This window comes from Martes martes (assembly GCF_963455335.1).
Source record: "Martes martes genome assembly, chromosome: 9".
NCBI classification, from domain to species: domain Eukaryota; kingdom Metazoa; phylum Chordata; class Mammalia; order Carnivora; family Mustelidae; genus Martes; species Martes martes.
The window spans coordinates 13,889,827-13,915,634 of record NC_137896.1 but is presented as its reverse complement, the minus strand read 5'-3'; the positions used below and the strand labels follow the sequence as shown (position 1 = coordinate 13,915,634).

General features: G+C 40.8%; 1 protein-coding gene across 2 annotated transcripts in view; it reads right to left on the bottom strand.

Moving 5' to 3' along the window:
* The window catches only part of NCOA5 (nuclear receptor coactivator 5), a 30,260-nt gene extending 12,962 nt beyond the window's left edge, over positions 1-17,298 (bottom strand). For both annotated transcript variants that reach the window (XM_080814752.1, XM_080814753.1), the window contains exons 1-2: positions 17,163-17,298; positions 4,852-4,918 (exon numbers count right to left, since the gene is read on the bottom strand). In XM_080814752.1, coding sequence (XP_080670878.1) covers positions 4,852-4,889 — 38 coding nt within the window. In that variant the 5' untranslated portion in view covers positions 4,890-4,918; positions 17,163-17,298. The remainder of the gene's footprint in view (positions 1-4,851; positions 4,919-17,162) is intronic.
* Positions 17,299-25,808: the final 8,510 nt, after the last annotated feature.

Below are 25,808 nucleotides of genomic sequence, written 5' to 3'. Positions count from 1 at the left end.
AGGTACCAGGTCACTAGAAGCTAAAAAGAACTGAACCTTTTAAACAGAACCAGTTAAACAAATTTCAGCACTGGAGTCCACAAACTGAAGGCAGATGACAAACACGACTAAAATTGCTATACATTTCTCATCTATTCAGCTGGGGAAAAAGCCAAATGCTCTTTGCCTTGAGAGAAATATAGTCGTATCATTTGGAAACATCTGAGAGGGAAGAGAAGGGTGGGTGACGGGAAAAGCCATGGCTCAGATGGTAAAGTGATGTGCTTCTGGTAGAACAGCTTCTCTTCCAGGCACTACCAAGAGGTGTGCAGAGCACTAGGCATTTGAGAGCCTACAGAGTAAGAACGGACAGATGATCATCTTGGAAGTGTGTGATGGACTTTAAGCTTCTCTTCCTCCACAGACCGAAACCTCAAGCCCAGGATGGTGTTCTTTGGCCTTGGCTCTACAGAATGTCAGGGAGAAAGGTCTCTGTCCTTTTTTGTCAGCATCTCCTTTCTGTTCACTGGAATATTTTCCTTGGGAGGGCGAGCTTTTTTTTCTTTTTCCGTTCCTGAAAAAAACCAACTTCAGTAGTTGCTGGTACTTCTGTCGCAGATATTGTCCACAAGTATCATTATCTAAAACGGCTGGCTGCTGCGTGATGTTGATCCCCCACCATGATGGCTCCATGTTACTGTGAGAAACGGAGACAACAGACTTGTGCAGAAATTTGCCGTTAGGTGCTGGTAGGATATGGGGTGCAATGAGTTATCGCACCTCACAGATCCAAATTTTTTAAGTGTCCATGCTTCTCCTTAGGAAGAACGCTGATGATTTTCTCAAGCACAAATACGACTTTTTTTGTCGGTAGAGGCGGCACTTCCTGAGAACTGATGGCTGTTCTTTAAGTGTTAGTGCAGAGGTAATCATAGCCTGGAATCTTAATTTGCGAGGCCCACCTAGAGCTAGCGTAAGAGCAAGTAGTCATCAAAAGAACTAGCACTGGAGATAGAAGTTATCTTGAGCCACATAAGAAACTCGTCTACAGCTAGGATATTTCTGATGAGCTGATCCCCGATGACTTTCACCAAGATGCACCAAGCCTAACATCCTTAACAAACACACAGGGAAAATTCTCTGCAGAGCTTTTGGTGTAGACAAATTAGTTCTATTTGCTCTTTTTAATGTCAGACAGGAAGGTTTAGGAAATAGAGTCTCACTTGGAGGCCACATCTGTGTAGGGATATGTTCCAAGACCTGGACTGCCAGGGTGTTGAGCTGAAGATAGAAACAGAGAACATCTGAGGTACAACCAGCATCACGGTTCAGTCTCTGAAGAAAGTAAGGGCCAGTGCCTAGCACCAATGCTAGACAGCTTAATGGTAACTAAGCGATGTATTCAAGAGTCCACTGAAGTGGTCCAAGGGTTAAATGATGAGAATTCAGGCCGAAATTTGATCCAGAGCAGAGATCCCTGATGCAGAGTTTTGTGCTTGGCTGGACCAATATTGTCAGAATTACACTCTGACAGCTGGAGTCATTGGGGAGGCACATTACCGAACAGAGAGCAATGCCAGCAGAACTGTGGCTTACAGAGACATTTGAAGAGGTGATAATCCTGTGAAAACTCCCAAAGATACTTAGGTGTTTTGACAGTCAAGGTTAACGTCCAGCAAAACAAGGTGTTACAAAGGTCTTGCCAGCATGTTTAGAAACAATTTTATTAAAAGGAGCAACACTGAACACATTAAAATACAACTCCAGGGAAATATCTGGCACAAATATACTCCCCCCCACCCTGCCCATGAACAATGCATTCCGTCTGGCTGGGGGACACGTAACTGATTACAGTTGCCAAATGAAGGCAGTTTGGCAGTTGTCAACAGACTGGTATATTTTGAATTACTTCAAGGCTCTGACTGGGAGTATGTACCCAAAGAGTGATATCCAGTGTTCATCCTTAGAGAAAATGATTAGCCTCTTCCAGGCTAACCAGTCATCTATCTTGCCTACTTATTCCATTTTATTTCTGTTTTATTGGTATACCATAAGAGAAAATACATGATCAGTGTGATCAAAATGTTAGTGTTCTGTTTTGAATACAGTATCAAGTTTGTCTGGCTTTAAAATTTTTATTCTTAGAGATAAAAAACTGGGACTCTCTGCTCAGGTTTTAGACTGGGCTCAGAACAGATTTATGAAATGTGAATATCCTCCTTCCCTGAACCTTATTAAGCACAACTGTATGACACTTTGTCATGTTAAATAACATGCTGAGGAACCCAGTTAGGGACATAGCACCAAGGGGGAAGACTGATTCTTGATGGCAATTAAATTAGCCCAACTGTGCCTCCTATTGATTGCAAAAAGAAGCAGGAGGCTACTGCCCTATTCACATCCCAAACAACCTCATTTTAGAAATTATTTGAGGAAGGTGATATTTTATTTTTTTAAAAAGATTTTATTTGAGAGAGAGAAAAAGCCTGCATGCGAGCAAGCATGAGTGGGGTGGAGGGGCAGAGGGAGAGGGTGAAAAAGACTCCCTGCTGAGCAAGGAGCCCAACACAGGGGTCAATGACCTGAGCCAAAGGCAGGTGCTTAACCAACTGAGCCACCCAGGTGCCCTGAGGAAGGTGATATTTTAAAAGGCATATAGAAGTAACGTATTTGTATTTATGTCTCTGGTAGGGAGAACATTTTAAAAGCCCCTTCCAATGTTGTTTGTATGTTTTGTTTTGTTTTGTAGGGAGATCTACTATTAAAAAAAAGAAAAGCATATAGCTATTTCTTCCATTGCACAAGAAATTATAGAGCTGCATTTTAAGAGGGGATGAAATTAATCTTTTTAATTTAATGTTCTGGCAATAGCTATATTAGATTCCAAGCAGGGGAGATGGTTATTTTCTCAACATTGCCAATGTCTGTTGAATACCTATAATCAATTGGAAATGTTAAAAAGATTTAGCTAAGTATTATTAATAAGATGGCATAAATCAAGAGCACAAACAGGAACTACTCTATTCTGTGATGTGCCTTGTTTTTTGGGGGGGCGTGTTGCCTGCAAAAAAACAAAGACATTATCCAGAGATTATAAGCATCATGGGGACAAGAGAGGGGAGAGGATTTTACTAGTGGAGCCACTGTCTTTATAGATACCAATTCCATACTCCTTCCAGTAAGTTACCTAGTTCGGGAACACATACTCTACCTCCTTTCAAGCCTCTTGGCAGCCAGAGCTTCCAATGGGCGCCCTCTATTTCTGACCATTAGATGTAAACTCTTCACCCTCTGTATTCCGTGTTTATTGGGGCATGAGAAGCAACACAGATGGGACTTCCCAACATCTACAGCATGGTTTGATGCAGCATAATAGAAGCAGACATTATATGGAACTGCTGAAGTTCTGCAGGATTCATTTAAGTTCTTCAGGCTACTCACGCATGCCCACAAAATCAATCAGCACAGTATTTCCCTGTAAGCTACAGGCATTCCTTCCAGTGTGAGAGCGGACAGACAGAATACCAATGTACATGTTCACTTCTGCAGTGAGACCACTGGCCAGCCAGGGCATCCACCCGGTGGCTGTAGTGCAGCTGTGGCTGTGGTGTCAGATTCAACTCCTCTGCACTGGCAGAGTGCTCAGAGAAGCCAACTGAAATCACCACCTTGCTGTTATCGTCTACCTGAAGTCTGCAGAGCAGTCAAGTATAATCTATTCCTGGTAGCTAAGAAAATACCCACTCTTCACATCCAAGTGGGGGCAACATACACCAAACATACAGCAGCCATTCCTTCCTATGAGTAGGGAACAAAATAGAGGTGTTTTTGTCTCGAAAGACAGCTGTATGTCATGTGTAAGTTAGCTGGGTATATGCCAGGTGATCTGCGGCGCCAGCAGGTACACACCAGGATTCATCGTACTCAGCCGTGTTCAGTTCAATATAAGAAATATAGTCTATCATGGTACGTAGTTTAGGTATGTAGTTTACTGTGGAAAACTGATATTTTTACTTAGAGGTAAAAGCAAAATCCTTACTGAGTATCCATTTGGCCATGAAGAGACACTAGATATGAAAAAGATCACATCTGTCTGCATTCCACACAGAAGTGCACAACTGCATCCACTCGTGTACGGTTAGGGTGCTAGTTTGGATAACGCCTCTTTGGTGCATATGGTAACATAAACAGGCTCTTCTTTGAGAGAAAGGGCCAATTTAATGCATATCTCGTGGGTATACATCAGGACTATCTCTTCTGTAGATACTGGAAGAAAGAATGTATTAGGGAAATGCCTTTTGTTTCCAGAAAAGCTAAGAAAAAGGGAGACTTTTGAGAGCTGGAGTGTTTTTGCCCTTTTTATTTCCCCTCAAACAGTAACCCAAGCATGCGAGCAAACGGGATCTGCAGCACAGGCACGGCAGCAATCTCTCAAGCAGCACTTTCCATAAACCTGGTTAACATCTGGACCGGCAGCCATTTGGAATGAAGAGTCGAATCTCTGCTGCCCACTGCAGCGCAGCATGGCACACACCAACGACCCTGGGGCACTCCTCCTGCTGTGGAGGCTCCCAACGACAACGACACGTGAGCTGGGGACAGACAGAGGTTTATCCTCTTCCAATCACCTGCAACTCATGTTGCAAGCTGAACTTGCTGGGTTTGTCACCGAAAACGCAAAGCTTCTCTGCATCTCCTGATGTATGTTTAAAAAAAGCAGCAAGGCCCTTCACACAACGTTCATGTTCTTATTGTTTGCTTGAGCGTTTCTGATTTGTTGGGGGGAAGAAAAGACCCTTGACGTACGAAGTTGGGCTTAACTCCCCAGAGCCCAACTCTCCCAAGGTAACTCACTGCTTCAGGGTACTTTACCTTCGTGTGGGGCTGGGTCTTGATGGAGCCGTATTCATATTTCTTCTTTCCGCTGCCTTATTAATATCTGAAAAGAATAATCAACCCATCTGTTCAATGCTATGGAATAAAAACAAAATCATCAGCACATTTCAAATGAAAGCAACAACAAAAAAACTACAATGACAACCAGATGGTGTAAGAAAATCCATTCAGCAGACACACTGTCACTTGGGCAATTTTTACTAAGTTATGGCAGTACATTGTCATGGTTTGGTAAGGAATGTCCCTCAGTTTATGCTTTAACACGCTATCAAGTCCTAAACCTAACTGCCTCCTCCAAAAGTAGAAAAGGTTGCCTTCTAAACTCTTCGAGTGCCAGCTCCAAGATTCTTTTTTGAGGGCAGGAGAGTGGGAGAAAGACAGGAGAGACAGAGTTAAAAAAAAAAAAAAAAAAAAAGAAAAGAAAGAAAGAAAAAAGAAAAAAGAAAAAAAAAGCAGCAAAGGAAAATAATTCCACTTTATGTTATAAAGAAGAAACAGCCGGACTCTGTTGCTTAAAACTGTCAATATGCCATGAAGCAGGGCCTACTTTTAATGTGCCTTGTGTTGCATTCCGTTGTATAGAATGTTCCAGAATGAGATGTAGGAAAGAATATTTTTTTCCTAAACGAAGTATATTACATGTTAGCAACTACAATCCTCACAGGTAAGTATTTCAGAATAAAAACTGGCATTTGGTTAGGTAGTAAAACACTCCACACAGGAAGTTTTCATTAGAGAAGTGTGGCATTTACAACTAGGTAAGGGAGAACAGTGGAATCATACAAACTTTTTTTTTAGTATATGTGCTGCCGAAGCAAGCACTGGAATCATACAAACTTACAGAAAGGCCAGTTTGTGCAGTTAAGGCCTGCTTGCTAAAAACAAAACAAATCTGCTTTGCAAAAACTGAAATGAATAATAAAAACACCATGTGTGAGTAAGAACTGATGAATTATCTAAAGAAATGTACCAATATGTATCCAAAGATAACACAGGACAATTTTTATGTGACTTAAAGATTAATAAATGTATTAAAAATTTCAATCTTTGGTTGCATGAAGAAATGAAACTGTGTCCTGCTGCAGTGTAGTTTTGTTCTCCATGTTCCATATTAAGCAATTGGCAGTGTATCTAATGACATTAAATGGTATTAAGCACTCACATAATTAGAGTACTTTAAAATAGTAATTATGTATTTAAAAAATTCCAACCAGAGTCCTATGGTGTGAGAGATCACAGTAATAGCATAGAACTTAAGAGGTCTGGTACAGACCTTACCCCGCTATGCTGTCAACTTTGAGTTCCTATTTAAGTGAGAATAATCTTCAGTTCCATTTTAAGTCAGAGTTTCTATTGTATCTAGGAGAAGAATGACTTTTGATAAACTGAAGGTAACATAAATCTAAATCTAAACAATAAGAGAAGCATATTTCACCCTAAGTTGCCTCTCACATTTTCAATGAAGTAGACACAATGCTATCTATCATCCTTCTATTAAAAAAAATAAAAATAAAAATATAACGTCTATACAGGACTTGGCCAATAGTAATATCTGACCATTGCTTTGGTATGACAAGTAGCACTTTCACTTACAATCCCAAAAGTTCAACAACAGCTGAACTGCACATTATATAATGATTAGTTCTTTTATGTATTATTGTGAAGAATATTTGTTTAGGTTTCGAAGGGCCTACTGACCTAGTCTACTTACTTTGTACTGCTCTCTAATATGGGGTGATTATGATTCAGAAAGAAAAGTCATCTCTTTGATTGTTTAAGTAGTTTTCAAAGTATCTATGGAATATACTGAGGGTAGTAGGGGTGTGAAGATTTCTTTTAAATAAGCATGGTATCTCCCAGCAGGATTCCAGATATTATTGGATGGTCTTGTGAATAAAGAAAACTTCTCTAAACATTGACTTGACCTGAACATTTAGGTTAGAGTACAGTACATATGGTACCATTTTAGCTGGCACGTTTCTATTAATGTGATATAATTTGCTTACATGGTATGAAAAGGATTATTACACTATTTAATTATATTCACTTCTGTGAGCACCTACATATTAGTACTGGGAGACCAAAGTAGTCATGTATTATAGGCTTTTGGGGCAAAGCTGGCTCCAGTTAGAATGAAGGAGGTAAATATTTTACTTTGAAGTTAGTGAAATTTTTTTGCAATTATTTGAAAGATTATTTAAAATTCAAGATTATTTTATCTTTAAACCATTTTGATTATAATTTGTCTCCTACTATCTATTTTCACTAAATAGTCTAAAGCAATTATATCTGGATGGTGTGGCTTATGTTTCTTCTGTAAAAAAGAGAACTCTCAGACCATTTTAAGTTTCTTCTTAAATGCCAAGTGTTTGTTTATTCACCTCTGTTTAAGAGTTCCTTATACCTCCATCTTGGGTGAGATATGGAGAAAATGAGACCTGAAGTTTTTGATAGTTTCACTGCTACCCAAGAGGGCTGCTCAGGTTAGAGGAGGGTTGGGGGGTGGGTTTCAGTAAGAGTTATGAAAGCAAAACTGTTATCACCACGAAGACTGATACACAAAAAAATCCTAACACATGGTCACATAGAACTTTTGGAAAACCTATGAGTTTAGAAATACAGGAAGAATAGAGAAGCTGCCAAAAGTAAAATAACTTCAGGGAACTGGTCACAAAGCATAATTAAGATTTAAAGAGTCAAGGAAAAGACCCTTGTCCCCCCCCCCCTTTTGTGGTCACATAATTTAATAACCCACCAAGTAGGAGGCTGGAGGTTTGTTTGAAAATGAAAATATTAGGATTGGTAAAGGGGGCTTTTGTATTAATTGGTTAATTAGATTTTTTTCCTTAACTCTTTACAGAGATATATAATCTACACCAAGGAAATAGAAATAATGTTAATGTAAAGGAAAAGAAAAAAAAGATGGAAAGACAATCTGGCCACCTTTCTGGACATTAGGTAGGGAACCATAATTGGAGAGAATTTAATCAACAAGAGGGTAGTGGCAACTTTGATGTTTCTTCCCCCTCCTGCTCTATCTCATCCTGGCCAAATGCCCTTAAGACCTGAAGTCAGCGGGACGCCTGGGTGGCTCAGTTGGTTAAGCGGCTGCCTTCGGCTCAGGTCATGATCCCAGCGTCCTGGGATAGAGTCCCACATCGGGCTCCTTGCTCGGCGGGGAGCCTGCTTCTCCCTCTGCCTCTGCCTGCCACTCTGTCTGCCTGTGCTCGCTCACTCTCTCTCTCTAACAAATAAATAAATTAAAAAAAAAAAAAAAAAAAAGACCTGAAGTCAGTCTCTCAGTATCTCTTTCACCTCAGCTTGGTTGGTACCTCCATACTTTGTTAGCTATATTAGCTATGTGAATGCCATTCAAAATCACCATCACAAGGTACCTTGGCTTGAATATCTTCTAAGGTTTCTTCTGAAAATAGTTAAAAGCACTTTTCAGTTAAGGATTTTTAGGCAAGAAAAATAACACCAACTGAAGGGATCTACATAAAAGGAAACAAACCAGAAAATAATCTAGAAAACACGATGTCACACAGGAAGTGGCAAAGCTGTTTTAAGTCACAAAAGATTGGGGTAAAGAACTTTCAAAGAATGACACAATGCCTACTGTACAATTTTAGTTTAGACTAATATGCTAGACAGGGTTCACACAATGGTCTTTGTACAATGCTATAAATAAAAATGCATGTTTCATTCATAGTACCAAGAATGGCTTTGCTCTATTTTTTCTAATTGTACCATCATAAAAACAACTCTTTCACCTTAAAATCAATTTTTATCACAAGCTATCATAATGGAAAACCATAAGGACTATTCTAGCATGAATTGCTGCACTTAGTGACAGTATCACTGTTGGACTGTTGGCTGCTGAAAGAACCCAGAAGCCTATATAATTTCGATGTGATTATAAATGAAATAAAATTCCCCAAAGGCTTAGTTGAAAACCAACTAATAATCAGTAATTACTAAATTGGAACTATGTAATGATAAAGATAACGCCACTTGAAAAACTATACTGACAAGAAAGAGGTTATCACACATCAAATTCCCCAAATTGGGAGGGGGAAGGATTGGACTTTTCACTTAAACTATATTTATGAAGATGGCCTTGATGGTATACTATAACATCATGGATATGTAACAAGTTATAATGCAATGAGTCAGGAATAAGAGAATGCCCTGCTTGTTGTTTCTCAATCCTTTAAGCTTACTTTAAAAACTACGCATTCCCTCATATTGGATTCTCTCTTTCATTCTCTAATTAAAATAGCGATTGTATCTTTAACTGTATTAAATTTTTATTCCTAGGTACAGGAATGGGGGAAACAATGATAACTTATATTTACAGAATGCTTACTCTGTCCCAGAGCCTGTACTAAGAACATCATGTGCATTATCTCATTCAATCCTTTCTACAACGCTTGGAGGTAAGTACTATGATCTCTATTTTGCGAATGAGGAAATTTGAGATTTAGAGAAATTAACTGCCTTATCTTAGATCACATCATGGTCAGGAGGCAGAGCTAGGATTCAAATCCAGATCTGTCTGACACCAAAGTGCTTAACTATTATGCTATACTGCTCCAACAGGGAACAGAAAAACATGGTTTCTATTATGAATGCTTGCTAAGACTCCCTGATCAAAATGACAGAACCTGGGATAGGCCCAGTCTATGCCAGTCACACCAATTTTAGTGCCCCAGATACCCAGCAGGGCAGAGCCTACTTATTAAATTACCACTTCGGTTTCTATCACCTCAAACTACAGTTGACCCTTGAACAAATCAGGGGTTAGGAGTGCTGTTCCCATGCAGCGGAAAAACTTGACTACCTAAAAACTTAACGGCAGCCGGGGCGCCTGGGTGGCTCAGCGGGTTAAAGCCTCTGCCTTCGGCTCAGGTCATGATCCCAGGGTCTTGGGATCGAGCCCCATGTCGGGCTCTCTGCTCAGCAGGGAGCCTGCTTCCTCCTCTCTCTCTCTCTCTGCCTGCTTCTCTGCCTACTTGTGATTTCTGACTGTCAAATAAATAAATGAAATCTTAAAAAAAAATCTGATTGACTAAAAACAAAACAAAACACCCCAAAAACTTAATGGCAGCCTACTGTGGACCAGAAGACTTACTGATAACATGAACAGTTGATTAACATGTGTTTTTGTATGTTATATGTATTATATATTATATACAAAATTATATTTTGTATGTTATATGTATTATATAATGTATTATATACTGTTATATGTATTATATTTTGTATATGTATTATATACTGTATATATTACATATACATATATAATAATATATGTATTATATTCTTACAACAAAGTAGGGTAGAGAAAAGAAAATGATATTATGGAAACCGTAAGGAAGAGAAAACACATTTACAGTACTATAAAAAAAATTCACATATAAGTGGACTTGTGCAGTTCAAACCCATGTTGTTCAAGGGTCAACTGTACAAGGTTTCTGACTTTGCTACCGATATTCTATTCACTCAACACTTCAGAAAAAAATTCTACATCATTTAATTTTCTGCCCTTTTTACTTCTTTTGAGGAAAGAGCACTCGCCTGATCAGCACATCTGAGTTCTAGTCCTAATGGGAGTGGTGGATAATTAGTCAAGTCATTTGATTTCTCTAAACCTGATGAAATGGATACTCCACCTGTGTTGGTTATGCTGATTTAAAGAGAGTATCAGCTAAGAGAAAAAACTCACTAATTTAGAGTCACAAAGATGGAGCTAATCTAAACTGGTAAAACAGTCTGAGCTACAAAAAATGTAAAATACAGGCTTATTTAACACAGGTAAAAATTCCGTTGAACTGTACCAGTAGAAATCCTTACAGAACTGAATTAACACACTTGAAAACAGTTTCTAATCAGCTCAATCAGATGCCTCTAGGCCTACTGTGTGTCACACTCTGTACTACGCCTTACACATACAGAAATAACAAGGCTAAAGTCTCTGCTTTAAAGGAGTTCACTGTTTAATAAAGGAGAGTGGGACATACACATGGATTATCATAATCTAAAGGAGGTTTACTGCAGAGACAATGAAGGCTTGTGTGGCAGGGGAGAAGAGACTGAAAAGAATAAGGGGTAGGAGGGACATAGAGGAGGCAGGGATGGCCTAAAAGAAAAAGTCCTGAAGGATGAGTAGTTTAGAAAGTTCAGAAAGTTCAGAAAGAGAAGAGTCATTCCAGCCCACGTAAAGGTGAAGGAATGGCGTGAAGAACATAATTAGTACTAAAGGAAGTTTAGTGTAGGGAATAGGGGGACAGGAGGAAGAAAAGAGAGAAGAATTACAGATGCAAGCCAGAGTTAGAAAAAGGTCACAAAAAACTTTGCTGCTGAAAAGGAAAAAATTGGTGGCAAGAGGGTCTGTATACACTGAGCTACCATGATAGAGTCTCAGTGAAGCTAAATAATAAAGGATTCCTATATGTATATTATCCAAAAAAGGGGGGCAAGGAGTATTTAAACCTAAGATATTCAAAATATTAACTACAGTAATGATTTTCAAGGATCACTGGTTTGACAATGAAGGGTACAGGAATGAGAAAAATATTTAAAAGGTTATGATTCTACCTTCAGTAAAGGAATATAAAATAAACTTGGGGCCCAAGTCAGGAATTAATAGCCAACAATATCAGTTTAACCCACTGTTCTGGAAGAAACAGACAACGAAGCACCCTTCCTTAGTTTTTCCTAATACTTAAAAACAAACAAACAAACAACTTAGTGTGATTAAAAAAAAACCACATAACACACAATTTATCATATTAACTATTATTTTTTTTAAAGTAAGCTCTATACCTAATGTGGGGCTTGAACTCATGACTCAGAGATCAAGAGTAGCATACTTTACCGGTTGAAACAGCCAGGTGCCCCTCATACGAACTATTTTTAAGTGCATGGTTTAGTACATTGAATATATTCACACTATTGTACAACAGATCTTCAGAACTTTTTCATCTTGCAAAACTAAAATTCTTTATACCCATTAAACAGTTTCCCATGTCCCCTCTCATTTATATATATACACACACACACACACACACATATTTTTTCATTATTCACGTTGCATTCCTTTAATGAAGAAATATCAGTACCACCTGAGAAGATGGCTAAACATCATTCTCAGACCTCATCTCAAACTTTGAGAATCTGAGGATGAAGCCTAGGAACCTGTATTTTAACAAGCTTCTCAGGTGATCCTTGGCAAGTATTTGGGAACTGTATTATCTATTTATCCCTTAGCTTATGTATAACATATACTTAGATCCTCCATTTAGAAACCTCTTTAAACTCCTGTATTCAAGGAGTAATAACCCATAAACATAATGCTACGAAGAAAACATCATGACAATGGCTAAAATCTGTCAAAGTATAACCCTTGAAAACAGTATAGAAAACAATCACATAGCTACCTCCAAAGGAAATGGAATCATGAACCCAAGTTTCCACTGTACTAAAGTTAGTAATAATATCCAATTATAAGGTCAGTGTCCCTGCCCCCCAAGGAGGAGTGTATACCAACAATTTCTCTTCAATTTCATCTGATCATTTAAAAAGCATCCTGAGAACTTAAGCTTCTTTTCCCAATTACCTAGTTATAAAAGAGCAAGAAAAATATTATCAACTGAGCTTGCCACTTTTTGATAGCATATTATCCAGTTCTTTGGCTAATAAATGGCAAAATTTCAACTAAAGTTCTCTCTAAATTCTGCAAACTAGACTTGTTGATATTGTTTTGCTGACAGGGGCTAAAACTCCTGCTTCTTCTTAGGTATCTGGTTTTCATATCTAAATGAATCTCTTTGCAAGAAGAGAAAAATGGTCACACATATGATTTCACATCCACACCACTAAAAGCAAAGTGGAGGAAATCTAAATTTAATAAGCAGACATGGAATATTGGTGGGTCTGCTTTGTTTTCAAGGGGTAAAAGCATCCTACTGATGCAAATGGAAAGAATTAAAATACTAAAAACTCTACAGATATTCTAACTATTGCTATTACCTCTAGTTCAAACCATGAAGCCAAAGAACATTTTATAGTTAAATTACAGTTTTGCTTAAAATGTATACCAACCATAAACCAGAGTTGCCAATTCCTATTAGTAATCTGGGATATGAATAGATTAGTACTAGAATCTGCTTCAATCTTCTATTTCTAGTGAAAACTCATTTTCTAAAGCCTAAATCTGGGGTTCTCAAAACCATAATGTACATAAAAATGGCAGGGTTTGCTTCTGAAAGGTAGATTCTCCAGGCCCCAACTCCAGAGTTGGGGGGATGGGAAGCTGAATACAGATTTGTATTTCCAACAAGCTGTTCTAGTGACTGATGCTGTCCTTATAAAAAAACTTATTATAAAATAAGTTTATAATCTTAAGTTTTTGTACTGAACGAAATAGTATTTTTCTTATTTTTTTCTTTTGGATATCAAGAATAATTTCTGAAGAGACATTTAAAAATAAATTTCCTGTATCATCTCTGATGGTAAATACATGTTATTACTATCTCAATCTCCAACTGGATAATTAAGTACACTCACTTAAAGCCAAATTATTCATAATTCAAAGTTCTCCAAAGCTTGCTCACTAACTGCAGGATCAACCTAATCTTCAGTAATTCAATCACTCTAGATCCAAACCAGGGGACCACTCAAGATATTTCACAGAGCTCAAGTTATAAGACATTTTGCTTTCTAAATGTTCTCCAATGCAACTTAAGTTACCCTGATCCTTGCCTAAAGTTGTCAGTCTTTATGTAGGTCAACAATAATATTGTTTTGAATAGGAAATAAAAGGAAAAGAGTATTATGGTGTGCAAAAGTTCTAATTTTTTGAGGGGAATTTTCTTAACATAAAAATAATTGATAATGAGCATTCGGTGTTTTACACAACTGATGAATCACTGAACTCTACCTCTGAAACTAATAGTACACTATATGTTAATTAATTTAATTTAAATAAAAAAAGAAAAAAGCACTTGGTCCAGTTGACCTATTATTTCTTTTGTTTGTTTCTTTTTTTTCTTTTAGTGATAGGCTAAAGAATGAAAATGACCATCCCTATAAATATTCATATCTGGTGGTAATAAAACCACCATTTAAAAAGCAGCAGGCATGCTGGCATTATATATTTAGCTGTCAGTATACTTCATACTTCTCTAATGTGCTATGGCTTCAGACAGTGGCCTTACCCTGATCCTTTCATTAATGCTTCTCATTAATGAAAGTAGCATAGAGGGTAATATTCTGTTGGTCACTGCCCTTTTAACTTCTTGATAGTTCAACTCTGCTTAAGCCAAATAGTCTAGACAAATGTGTATGCTGTTCACAGGACAAATCTTTTGGCACAAAAAAAAGCTGACTGAGCTTTAAAACCACCTGTCTCAAAACACATGGTAATCATTAGTAAACCACAAGGTAAAGAGAGGAAACAGAGCGTGGCAGAAAGAACAGTCAGTTTGGGAAAACACTAGGACCTAAACATGTACATAGGAGGATAGCAAGACAATGATACCAATGATATCTTCCTCTCTTGGACATCTACAGTGCATATGTTTAGCATATTAAAGTTCTGGAATAAGGACACCTCTTTATCTCATTATTTCCCAATTTTGCTTGACCACAAAATCCTATATCTTCAATAGTATCCTGAATATGTTCTACTAAGTATATGATTTAGGCAAAAAAATCTAACTTCTCTGAGCCATTATTTCCTCATAAGCAAAAAAAAAAAAAAAAATTAATAATATCAGCCTACATATCTCACAAGATGATTAGTGGGAGCAAATGAATTGGTACTGTAAACCTGCTTTTAAATCATATGCACTGAGGGTTGTATGTGATCATTACCATTAAGAGTAATAGTTTAGGAACAGACGTTTCATTCTTTATGTGGGGAGTCAAAAACAAAGAAACAAAGATAGTTGAAGGGAATAAAATTTTAAACACATTTCCTCCACAGGTATCTCATTCAAATATTAAATACATTTCCTCCACAGGTTTCTCATTCTCTTACAAGTACAAATGAATTCCAATACTTTTCACAGTAGTAACAAGCCATACAAAGGCACTGCCATCTGCAGGCCACAGGGATAGAATGCCTGCAATGGTTCTTAAGAATGAAGTTTCAAACCATGAGGCACTCTTTTTTTTTTTTTTAAATCATACTTCTAAAACCTTTCTCCAAAGGACTTAGCTTTTGAGCCCTGGTAGCTTGAACCTCCATGTGCTGAAGTTCGGAAACAGACCTCAATAATAAATTCTCATTTCTTCTCTAAACAGGACTGATCACCTTAGCCTTATATAAGTTCTACATTTTGCTCTTACCAAGGTAACTCCAAGGAATGTGGGTTTTTTTTTTTAATAAGACTTTGAAGAAACAACACCTGAATGGTCTGAGCAGACTTTTCTGAGTTTCCTTTCAATGAATTAAAGTAAATCTGCTCTCTCACACACACAATGTTTATGAACGGACTACAAATAGAACAGACTGTTTACATAAATAAGTTAATCTGTCAATGCCTCCCTTTGTTTGAAAGACCTAATTAGCTTTTTTCAACAATTCAGCAATTGGCAGCATCTGATCTAGCCAGGAGAAAGGAGCTCCTAATGCCTTCTTGAAATGTGTGGTGTTCACCGGCATGTGAGCCTGAACCACCTGCAGCTAGAAAAATTCCTTCCACTGGGCCCTGGAATACAGTTTCTCCAGCACATTCTACAAGGAAAACTACAGTTTCTACGTTTTAGGTTAAAAAATCATGTCAGAGGTTTCAATGAGTACCTGGAAGATGACACGAGCTAAAAGAAAGGCAAAGAAACTAGAATATAGGAAGAAACAGATATTAAATAGCCAAGTGATCTCCAAAACCCACAATGCAAAAGCTTGGGCTTTACTGGTTGGAAAAAGGCAACATGAAAGTAAGTTTTCACACCCGGACTGACTCATACAGAAAACATTAAATCTAGAGTTGTCAAAACCCAAAACTGCTCCATGGTCATATGCAGAAACAGTCAGGTGGTTACCATGACACAATGCTACAAGAAAACTGAGGAGGCACACCGGGCGCACTGGAGCTGACAGTTCCTGCAGTTCCCTGGGACTAGCGCTTGTAAGTCAATAATGAGAACAGTTTACAACGAAAAAGCCCTGTAATATCATCATCCCCAAGATCCTGGAGCATTTCACGGAATCAGCTATGCCTCAGGGAAAAAAATCTATGCACAGAGCGAAAGCCAGGACGACAATTAACCCCGTACTCCTAGGGCAGCGTTTCCCAAAGCGTGGAACGCAGAATAACTTCAGGAGGAACAAGGACGCACTGTTTAATAGATAGGTATTTATTTTTTATGAGCAATAGAAAAATAACTGGCTTTCCATTATACGGTTTGTTATTTACGTTTCCACCTTAAACAAACGTATTTAAGAAGGAGGAAAAATGAGTCAGTTTAAAGAAAAAAATTAACATTTGGTAAATAAATAACAGTACAGAAGGTACACGACAGAAAGGTGTAACGCGAGAGACTGAAATTTGGGAAACGCCGTCCTCAAAAAAGCCCCCGGCGGGTCGTGGGGAGCGGAGAGTGACCTGGGTCAGGAGACAGAAGAGCCAGCAGGTTGGGCGTTGGCTCTGTCGCTAGTTTCCGCGGTAACCTCGGGCACAAGTTTCTTTCCCCATCCTCGGGGCCCGGGGTCCGCGTTATAAAATGAGTGGAGGTATCACGCGACAAGGAGACAGACGCCCCGAAGATGCTGTCAAGGGGCCGCGAGGCGGCGGCGACGGGGGCCAGCGTTCGGTTCGCCGCACGGCGCGTGCACGCCCGGTAGAACGCCCGGAGAGGCGGGCCACCTCGGTCCGAGTTCGAATCCCGCCTGCGCCACCGACTCGCTGAGGACCCGCAGGCGAGCGACTTCACAATTTCGAGAAAGGGACGCGGGGTGTGCAGGCCTATCCTACAGACAAGCTTGGAGGACTACTGTCGGCGGTTCGCGCACAAAACAGGCGGCCGCGGTGCGGCACCGCCCGGACCCGAGCCCACCAGCGGCCGCCCCGGCTGTCCGGGCCTGGGCTTGACGGGAGCCAGAGGCCGCGCCCCGCACCGGGCATGCGCAGCTCCGCGCGCACCCAGAGAGGAGCCGAGGCCGCGGTCGCGCGTCGAGCGGGCCCTCCCGCCTCAGCCTCCCCATCCGGCCCGGGCCCCTCAACCGCCTGCCGTGAGCCCCACGCCTCGGCGGACGGCCACCGCTTCCCGGCACTCACCGCTACCAGCGCGGCGGGCTCCCGGCCGCTCCTTCGCCTCAGGCCCGCCCCTGCCGCCTCCACCTCAGCCCACCTGCCCGCCGTAGGACAAAGGCGCCACCAACCGACCGGCGCGGGCACGAGGCAATGGCGGCCGGGGCGGAGAGTGGGGGCAGAGGGCGCGCACGCAGCGGCAGGCGCGGCAATGTCGCAAGAGCGCGTGGGTTTACGGCAGGGCTGTGTTGGGCGTCGATCTCCTTAGCAATCAGGGCGGGGAAGTGGCTCCCGGCGGCCGTTGAGAACGCTAGGGGTTGCCTAGTAACGGCTCCAAGGCTAAGGATGGGTCCAGGCTTGGTCCCCCGACCCCAAAGGCTTCGCCTTTCTTCTGATATTCGGAGCGCCTTTTCTTCCATTCTAACTGTGGAAATAGATCACTTAAATCCTAAAACACTTTGATTTTGTTTTTCATAAAACACAACAAAAAACAAAACACCTTTGGATGTGTGTGTTGGAGAATAGTATATGTATTCCCGTAACCTCCGAATCTCAAGGAACAAAGAAAGCAGAGAGGTAGAAAAACGCTTTATTTAAATTTACATTTAAATAGGCTGTGTACCCTATTAGTTTCGCTGACAAGGGGCAAAAGGCTTCTGTTGATATAGTTACAGGTTCTTTTTGAGTTATTTCTTCCTGGAATATTTATTCAATGTCAAAAATAAATACCGCAGAATGTAATTGTTGACTATGAAGCATGCAAAATGCTGTATTGTTCATTTTTTCTCTAGAATAATTTGTCAGAGGGGATGGAATTTGTTCACACAATTGTAAATACGCTTCATTAATCACAGCTATCGCTATATGAACCAGGTAGGCTTTTTTATTAGTTAGGAAATGTCTCAGACCCCGCGGGGGTCTAGTTTTTCTCTTTGTGATAGTGCATGCCAAGGAAAAATGGTGGCTGTGGAATTGGAATGCTATGGGAAGTCAGATTTCTTTGACAACCATTCATTTTCTCACCCCTTCACTCATTTGCTCACTGAATGTTTATCAAACACCTAGTAGGTGGCCCTATGATTTATTAGACACCTAATTTTGAAACACTGTCATGAGCAAATGCAGACCCATCTCTGCTGTCTTCGAGATTACTTTCTAGTGGAGAGAGAGAATTAGGGAATAATCGCACCTGAACGTGTAATTACAAACAGGTAAATATTTGAAGGAAAGAAACAGAGACACACAGTATTGTCTCATTAGTCTCACTTGTGATGAGTGCAGGGTGTGCCTGATGCCTTTGGACAGATATGTGTTATCTTCGGGTCCTTAATAATTCATAATTCATCATGGCACCTGGGATTTCCCACTTCTGCTGAGAGCTCCCAGAGCAGATAGGGATGTCTATGCCCAGGGAATGTTTTTTTTTTTCTCTCTACTTTTCCTAAGGTTGTTCACTCACTCTGGAGTGAGTGAAGTCTCCGGATTTTGTGGATTCACCTGCTTCCCTGGTATCCTTTTGTGGGTAGGTTAAGAACCACACTGGACTCAGTTCAGAATCTTCTGTTTCTTTCCTGTGTTATCCCTTTTTGGTGTTTATGCCATAAAATTGTATGCTTTTTCATTTTTGGGTTGAATTGATTAATTCTTTTAATTTTCTGATATCCTTTAACTTATTTTTATTATTATTATTTTTCTGGTGAGATATACAGGGACAGAGATTTTGTGGCCCAACTTCATCTTCCTATCTTTTCCCACCCAGAACATTTCACATTATACCAGTTGTTATTCACGCCGATCCACGAGATAAATGCTATATAATTTGAACTTCAACAATTCCTTAACATTTCAAACTTTTATCTTTTTAACTCTGCTAGGTTTGCAAAATTTAACTGTGTTGAAACTTACAACTACTTCTGTGGTCCCTAGACCAGCAAGCAGCATCAGTAACACCTGAGAACTTGTTAGAAATGCAGAATTTCAGTCCTACACAAGACTCATTGAATCAGAAACTCTGAGGGTAGGACCCAGCCATTTGTCCTTTCCCAAGCCCTCCTTGGTGATTCTGATGCATCCTAAAGTCTGAGAACTACTGCTGTAATGTATTCATTTGATTTGCTGTGTAGTATTATTTTGTATAAGTCTGCCACAGTTTGTGTATCTGTACTAAGGAATAGTTAGATTTTCTTTTGGTTAAAAGTGTGCTGCCCTGAACACATTAGTACATATCTCTTTGGGTACATCAAGGACACATACTTAGGAGTAGATTTGCTGACTCTGTAGTATATATCACATCTCGAACTTTAGGAGGGTTAGCCAGACTGCTCTTCAGAGAAGTGTGTGTGGTGTATTAATGTCTGGTCCTGCCTGCAATGTATAAGTACCATTTCTAGATACCGTTATCAACTTTGGATATTTTTGGACTTTATTCATTTACTCATTTTTTGCTTATGACTATAGGTATGCAACAATATTTTTGTTGTTTTAGTTTGAATTCTCCTGAATTTAGTGATATCGAGTGTATTTTCTTATCCAAGTTTTTCCTGAGATTCTTCCTTTATGAACTGCCTGTCGATATTTCTAGACCATTTCCCATTGGGTTTATTTCTGTTTTTCTTAATGATCCATAGGAGTTGTTTATCTATTCTGGATACCAATCTCATGTTAGGGTTAGGTCTTCTCTCTGTGGTTTGTCATCTTATTTTGTTAATGGTACCTTGTCATTCACAAGTTTTACAGTTTAATGTAGTCATATGTTTGTGGTGTTCTATGTCTTGTTTACGAATTCCTTCCCTTGGGGCACCCGGGTGGCTCAGTCAGTTAAGCGTCTTGCCTTTGGCTCAGGTCATTGATCCCAGGGTCCTGGGATCGAGCCTCGCACTGGGCTCCCAGCTCAGTGGGAAGCCTGCTTCTCCCTCTCCCACTCCCCCTGCTTGTGTTCCCTCTCCCGCTGTCTCTCTCCCTGTCAAATAAATAAATAAAATCTTTAAAAATGAAAGAATTCCTTCCCTTTGCTAATGTCATATAGATGGTCTCCTTAGTAAATACTGTTATTATGTCAGTTTTACAGGTGAGCCAGTTGAGGCACAGAGAGCTTCTATTTTATATAGCTTGCCTAAGGTCACAGAATGCTGGAGGTGAACAGCCTGGGCTCCTGACCTCTGAGCTGCACTGCATTCCCTGGTTTAGGAACTTCTTGCCGCTAATTGTCTCATGAGAACACTTCTCAGCCTTTTCTGTAGACACATAGGGTGTGCAGAGCTCAGATGTGCTGCCAGTTAAGGCAATTCTCATTCACTACATAATGAAGCACTGTGGCTCTAGATGTCAAAATCTCTAAAAATATGTTTTAAAATGTTCAAATAATTTCAGATTTACAGAAAAGTTGCAAAAAATAGTACAAAGAGTTCCTGAATGTCCTTTTCCCAGATTCCCCAAATATTGAACGTTTTACCTTGTTTGCTCTGTAGCTGTCTCTCTGTTTGTTTCTCTTCCTCTGTGTTATCTCTGTGTCATCTAATCCACAGCCTAATTTGAATTTCACCAGTTGTTCCACTAATGTTCTTGAGAGCAAAAGAAACAATTTGTTTCTGGTCGGGGACCCAGTTTCGGGTTACATGTTGCCTTTATTTTCATGTCTTGGGTTTCCTTTGATCTGTGACAGTTCTTCAGTCCGTCTGTGTCCTTCATGACCTTGACATTTCTAAAGAGTACAGGCTACTTATTTTATAGAACAACCCTCACTGAGGCTTGTCTGATGTTTCTCCATTGTGAGATCCAGGTTCTACATTTTTGGCAGGAAGACACAGAAGCGAGGCTGTGTCCTCCTCAGCCAGCAATTTTCTTTTGAGTGGAACCCTCTGTGGTATTATGTGCATAAAATGCATTTTCCAGGCAAAGTGATTACTATCTCTTCTTTCCAATTCCCAAAAGGTTCACACGACCTAACAGAGGCTAAGAAACTCATTTCTCCATGCTAGTCTTGAAGGGATTCCTTGCCAGTAGGAGACAGGGGAGGAGAGAGGCATTGAGAGTGGAGGCGACTGCCAGCCTAGCTGGGACCTGCCTGTGCGGCCCTAGCCATCTATCTGGTGGGCCATGAACACAGACCTCTGATGCTCCAGCTTTCTTGGCTCAAACCTATTGAGGGAATTTACCATTTATGAAATCTCGGTAGATTAGAACATAGGCTGTAGAATCAGACTGGCCTACGTTCACAACTCTAATCTACTACTTCCTAGCTGGCAGACTTGGTGTGTTCTTTAATGTCCCATGACTCCTCTTCTTCATCTGTAAAATGGGAATGAAGATAGTATGTGCCTCGTAAGGTCAATAGGAAGTATGTTAGATGAGGTAGTATGTAAAAAAAGTATATAAAGCTCTTAGAATTATGCCTGATTTGCGCAGGCTCAATGGCTCATAGATGTCTTATGATGCCATGGTTTGTGTCTTTCTATAGATTTATTTGTATTTGCAGTTTATAAGAAATCCTTAGAAGACAGGGGTGCCTGGGTGGCTCAGTGGGTTAAGCCTCTGCCTTCAGCTCAGGTCATGATCTTAGGGTCCTCAGGGTTGAGCTCTCTACTCAGCAGGGAGCCTGCTTCCTCCTCCCCCTCTGCCTGCCTCTCTGCCTACTTGTGATCCGCCCCCCTGTCAAATAAATAAAATCTTTAAAAAAAAGAAATCCTTAGAAGACAGAGGCCCTTGGGTTTTCATGGGCTACTCTGTTCACAAGTGGAATAAATAGAATAAATGTCACTGGGAGTTGAATGAGTGAATAAATGAATGCTGGTTCCCCAGGATGTTGGGGTGGGGGTGGAAGGGACTTTGTTGTGATATTGAGTTCCTGGTGAACCCCAAATGAATTAATAGCTCTTCAGAGTAAGATTCTGCCAACAAAGTGGGTCAGAACGGGATAGCCCCAACTTGGCAAGGTCTGTTGTATGTTGAAAGGAGTGGCTCAGGAAACTGCAGAATAGCCACACTGAGTTCCCTCCCTGCCATCAGAGAGACCAGCCTCTATGACACGCCCATCAGTGTTAGTATAGCTCTGTACAACTGTGGGAATCCGGGTAATGACCTCCTAAAGATATCCATATCCTAGTCTCTGGAACCTGTGAATACATCACCTTACATGGCAATGGGGGCTTTGGATGTGTCATTAGGTTAAGGATCTCGAGATGGGGAGATAATCTTAGGTTGTCCAAGTGGGCCCAATGTAATGTAATCACAAGGGTCCTTATGGGTGGGGGGTGGGAAGGTTGGAGTCAGGGAAGGAGATGTGATTATGGAAGTGGGGGCTGGGGGAAGGGTGTGGAGGTGGAAGAAAGACAGGGAGAGGGAGAGAGGGAGAGGGAGGTAGTGGGAGATGTTACTACACTGCTGGATTTGCAGGTGGAGAATGGGGCCATGAGCCAAGGAACACAGGAGGCCTCTAGAAGCTGGAAAAAGCGGGAAAACAGATTCCCCCCAGAGCTTCTAGAAGGAACACAGCTTTGCTGACACATTTTTTTTTAAAGGTTCTATCTATTCTTTTGACAGACAGAGATCACAAGTAGGCAGAGAGAGAGGAAGGGAAGCAGGCTCCCCGCTGAGCAGAGAAACCCGATGCGGGGCTCAATCCCAGGACCCCGAGACCATGACCCGAGCCAAAGGCAGAGGCCCCAACCCACTGAGCCACCCAGGCGCCCCAGCTGACACATTTTTAACTTCCGACTTTTCACCCTCCCGAAAACTTGGTAAATATACATTTTCCTTTTCTAATGTTTCAGTGATTTACTTTTCCCCTTTTAATACCTGATTATTTAATCCAATTAATATTGATTTTAAAGTATGATGTCACAGGTAGGTACAATTATATTCCCTCTTCCTCCAAGCCATTTCAACACAAAATAACACCCCCAAACCATTTTTGTATCTGTTTATCATATAATATTCTTTTTAATAGGAGGATTAAATTTAGGGGTTTTCATTGCTTCTGTATCATTTCCTATTTTTTTCGTTTTTTTAAATTTTTTTCAGAAAATAAAAACCCAATGTGGGGCTTGAACTCATGACCCCGAGACCCTGGGCCAGCCAAGTGCCCTACTCTTTATTGATTCTATAATATCCCTTTCTTTTGGGGGCAGTTCACATTGTTTTAATTATTATTACCCTAGATGGCACATATTTAGTTGTTTTATTTCCAGAGCCATGTGAAATATACTTATGAAAATGTTTAAAGAGAATTATCTTTGATGCAGGTAAGTAAATCTCTTTTGTGCTACTCAGATCCCCAGGGCAATCTGATTAATGCCTCCCTTCCCTTGAAATTCTCAAAGGATCCATCTCCAAATTTGCCTATATATGTTGGGTTATAGAAATAGAGTATAAGTATAAAAATCATAAAAATGATTAAGGATGGTGTCAGAGAGTAGGACAGATGAGCCAAGTCCTGGGTCACTGTTTCCTGGTGATTCTGATTCAGTGAGTTTAGGGTAAAACTTGAGAATATTAAGCAAACAAACAAACAAACAAAAAAACAAGTCTCCTCCCAGGTTTACAAACCGCTGGGCTTGGTGATTACAGAGATAACATACCTAGAAACCATTGACCATGTTTCAGGGTCTCTCACAATTTACCCAGACTGAGACTGTTAAGTCTCTTTTATGGGAGTTGGAACTGGATAACTGGCCAAGTCAGTAGAGGCAGAATCTGAAGGATGGATGTTCCAGATTCAAAGCTTAGTAATGTGAAACAAGTGTTTCATTCTTGTTCATAGTTTCTGGGAACCAGGAATTCGGGAAGGGCTTAGTTGGGCAGTTCTGTCTCCAGGTTCGTGAGCCAGTGGCTGCTGCTGGAACAGGAGGGGGCTGGAGCAGCTGGAGGCTGGCGGGACATCTTTCTCTCCTCACATGGCCTCTGCATGGGCTAGCCTGGGCTTCCTCACAACATGGTGGCTTTAGAGTAGTTGTGCTGTTTCCATGGAGCTCGGTGCCCTGGGAGAGTGGCTGAAAGAACCAGGGAGGAGCTGTGTTGCCCTCTCTGACATAGTTGTGGAAGTCATATGCCTCCTAAGCAGGCCAGATTCACGGACCCCTCTCAACCGGAGGAGTGGTGAGAGCTCTCACTCTGAGCAGAGACTGTGGGAGGGAGACAAAGCTGTGGCCACCTTTGGGGAATACAGTGGGCCACGGAGTTCTCCCTCATCCCCGTAGCTGGTACACCAGATCCTTCCCTCTAATGTTTCTCAAATTGGTCCTCCCCGGCCACCACCGAGTCCAAGCTATTGTCACCCCTAGCTTATACTGCTTTCCTTGTCTCCAAACTTGGCTCCTGGCTTTCACCCTTTCTTCTCTCCCTTTCTTTTTCTTCTATGGAATGATGTTTTTATATAACAGATCTGATTATCACTCCCCACGGTCCTTGGGACAATGATAAAGCTGCCTTCAAGGCCCTGTGAGATCTGGAACTTTGCCATCCAGACTTAACATTTTGCCACTGTCCCTCTTGCTTTCCAACCTGCAAACCCACAGGTATCATTTTGGGCCCTACATTCACCACATTCTTTCCGCCTCAGGGCCTTTATACCTCCTGTTCCCTCTGCTTAAGTACTCTCCTAACCCCTTTCCTACGTTTCCATCCTCCCTCCTCCTTTCTCTGCCACCTCTTTAGTGAATTCCTATTCACCCTTAAGGTTGTGAAAGTCAGTAAAGGGAAACCTCATGCAGAGTGGAGTTGGGAAGCCCCGAAGGGGAAGTTCTCACCCACAAACTTATCAGGGCAGCTTGTTTCACATTCCTAGACAGGAAGACTACCCAGCAGGAGGAAGGAAGATTTTCTCCTTGCCCAGCAACAGCCCAGCCCATGAGAAACTGCCATAATTCAGCCAACGAGGAGCCATCATCACCCCGAGCTCCTGCTTTCCTCCAAGGGGCTTTCATTCAGAGCAGCCACTTCCAACTTCCTCCTTTCTCTCCATAGAGTAAATTTCCTCTGCTTTGTGTGGTTTGCCATAGCCTGCATGTCTCAGATTGCAATTCTTCCACAATTTCCAAATAAACTCATTTTGCCGGTAAATACCTGAGTATTTTACATTTAAGGTTAACAAGATGTTCTTTTAAATCTGAATCCCAATCCCCACTCAAAATAGAAAGATAGCGTAGCCTGGTAGCTAGGATCATAGACCAGGGATTCAGACTACTTGAGTACAAATTCTGGCTCCACTATTTACTCACAGTGTGACTTTAGGGCATGTCACCTAACCTCTCTGTGCCTCGGTTTTCTCCTCTGTAAAACAGGGATAGTCATAGGACCTCCCTGAAAGGATTGTTATGAATGTTGCTGAGTTAACATCTGTAAAACACTTAGAACACTTAGTGCCTGCCGTGTACCGCACAGTAAGCATTAGCTAGCTGGTAGTGGTTTGTTAGCCTGACATACGCTCTTGTAGGACTATGCTCTCCCATCTTGAAATTACTTTTCCAGTCAGAAGCCATTTAATGAGATGTGAGGGGGAATCCTGGGGGTACCTCCTAATCTGTGACTTTGGACCCACGGTTGAGGATAAAGGGGCACTAAGTATTTTCTTAAGCAGGAGGCTTTAGTCTGGGGTTCGTGAACTTGAATGGGAAAAACCTGCTTCTTGGTTCTCATTTACCTCTAACTGAAATTAAGCATTTCTTTCCATTATGAATG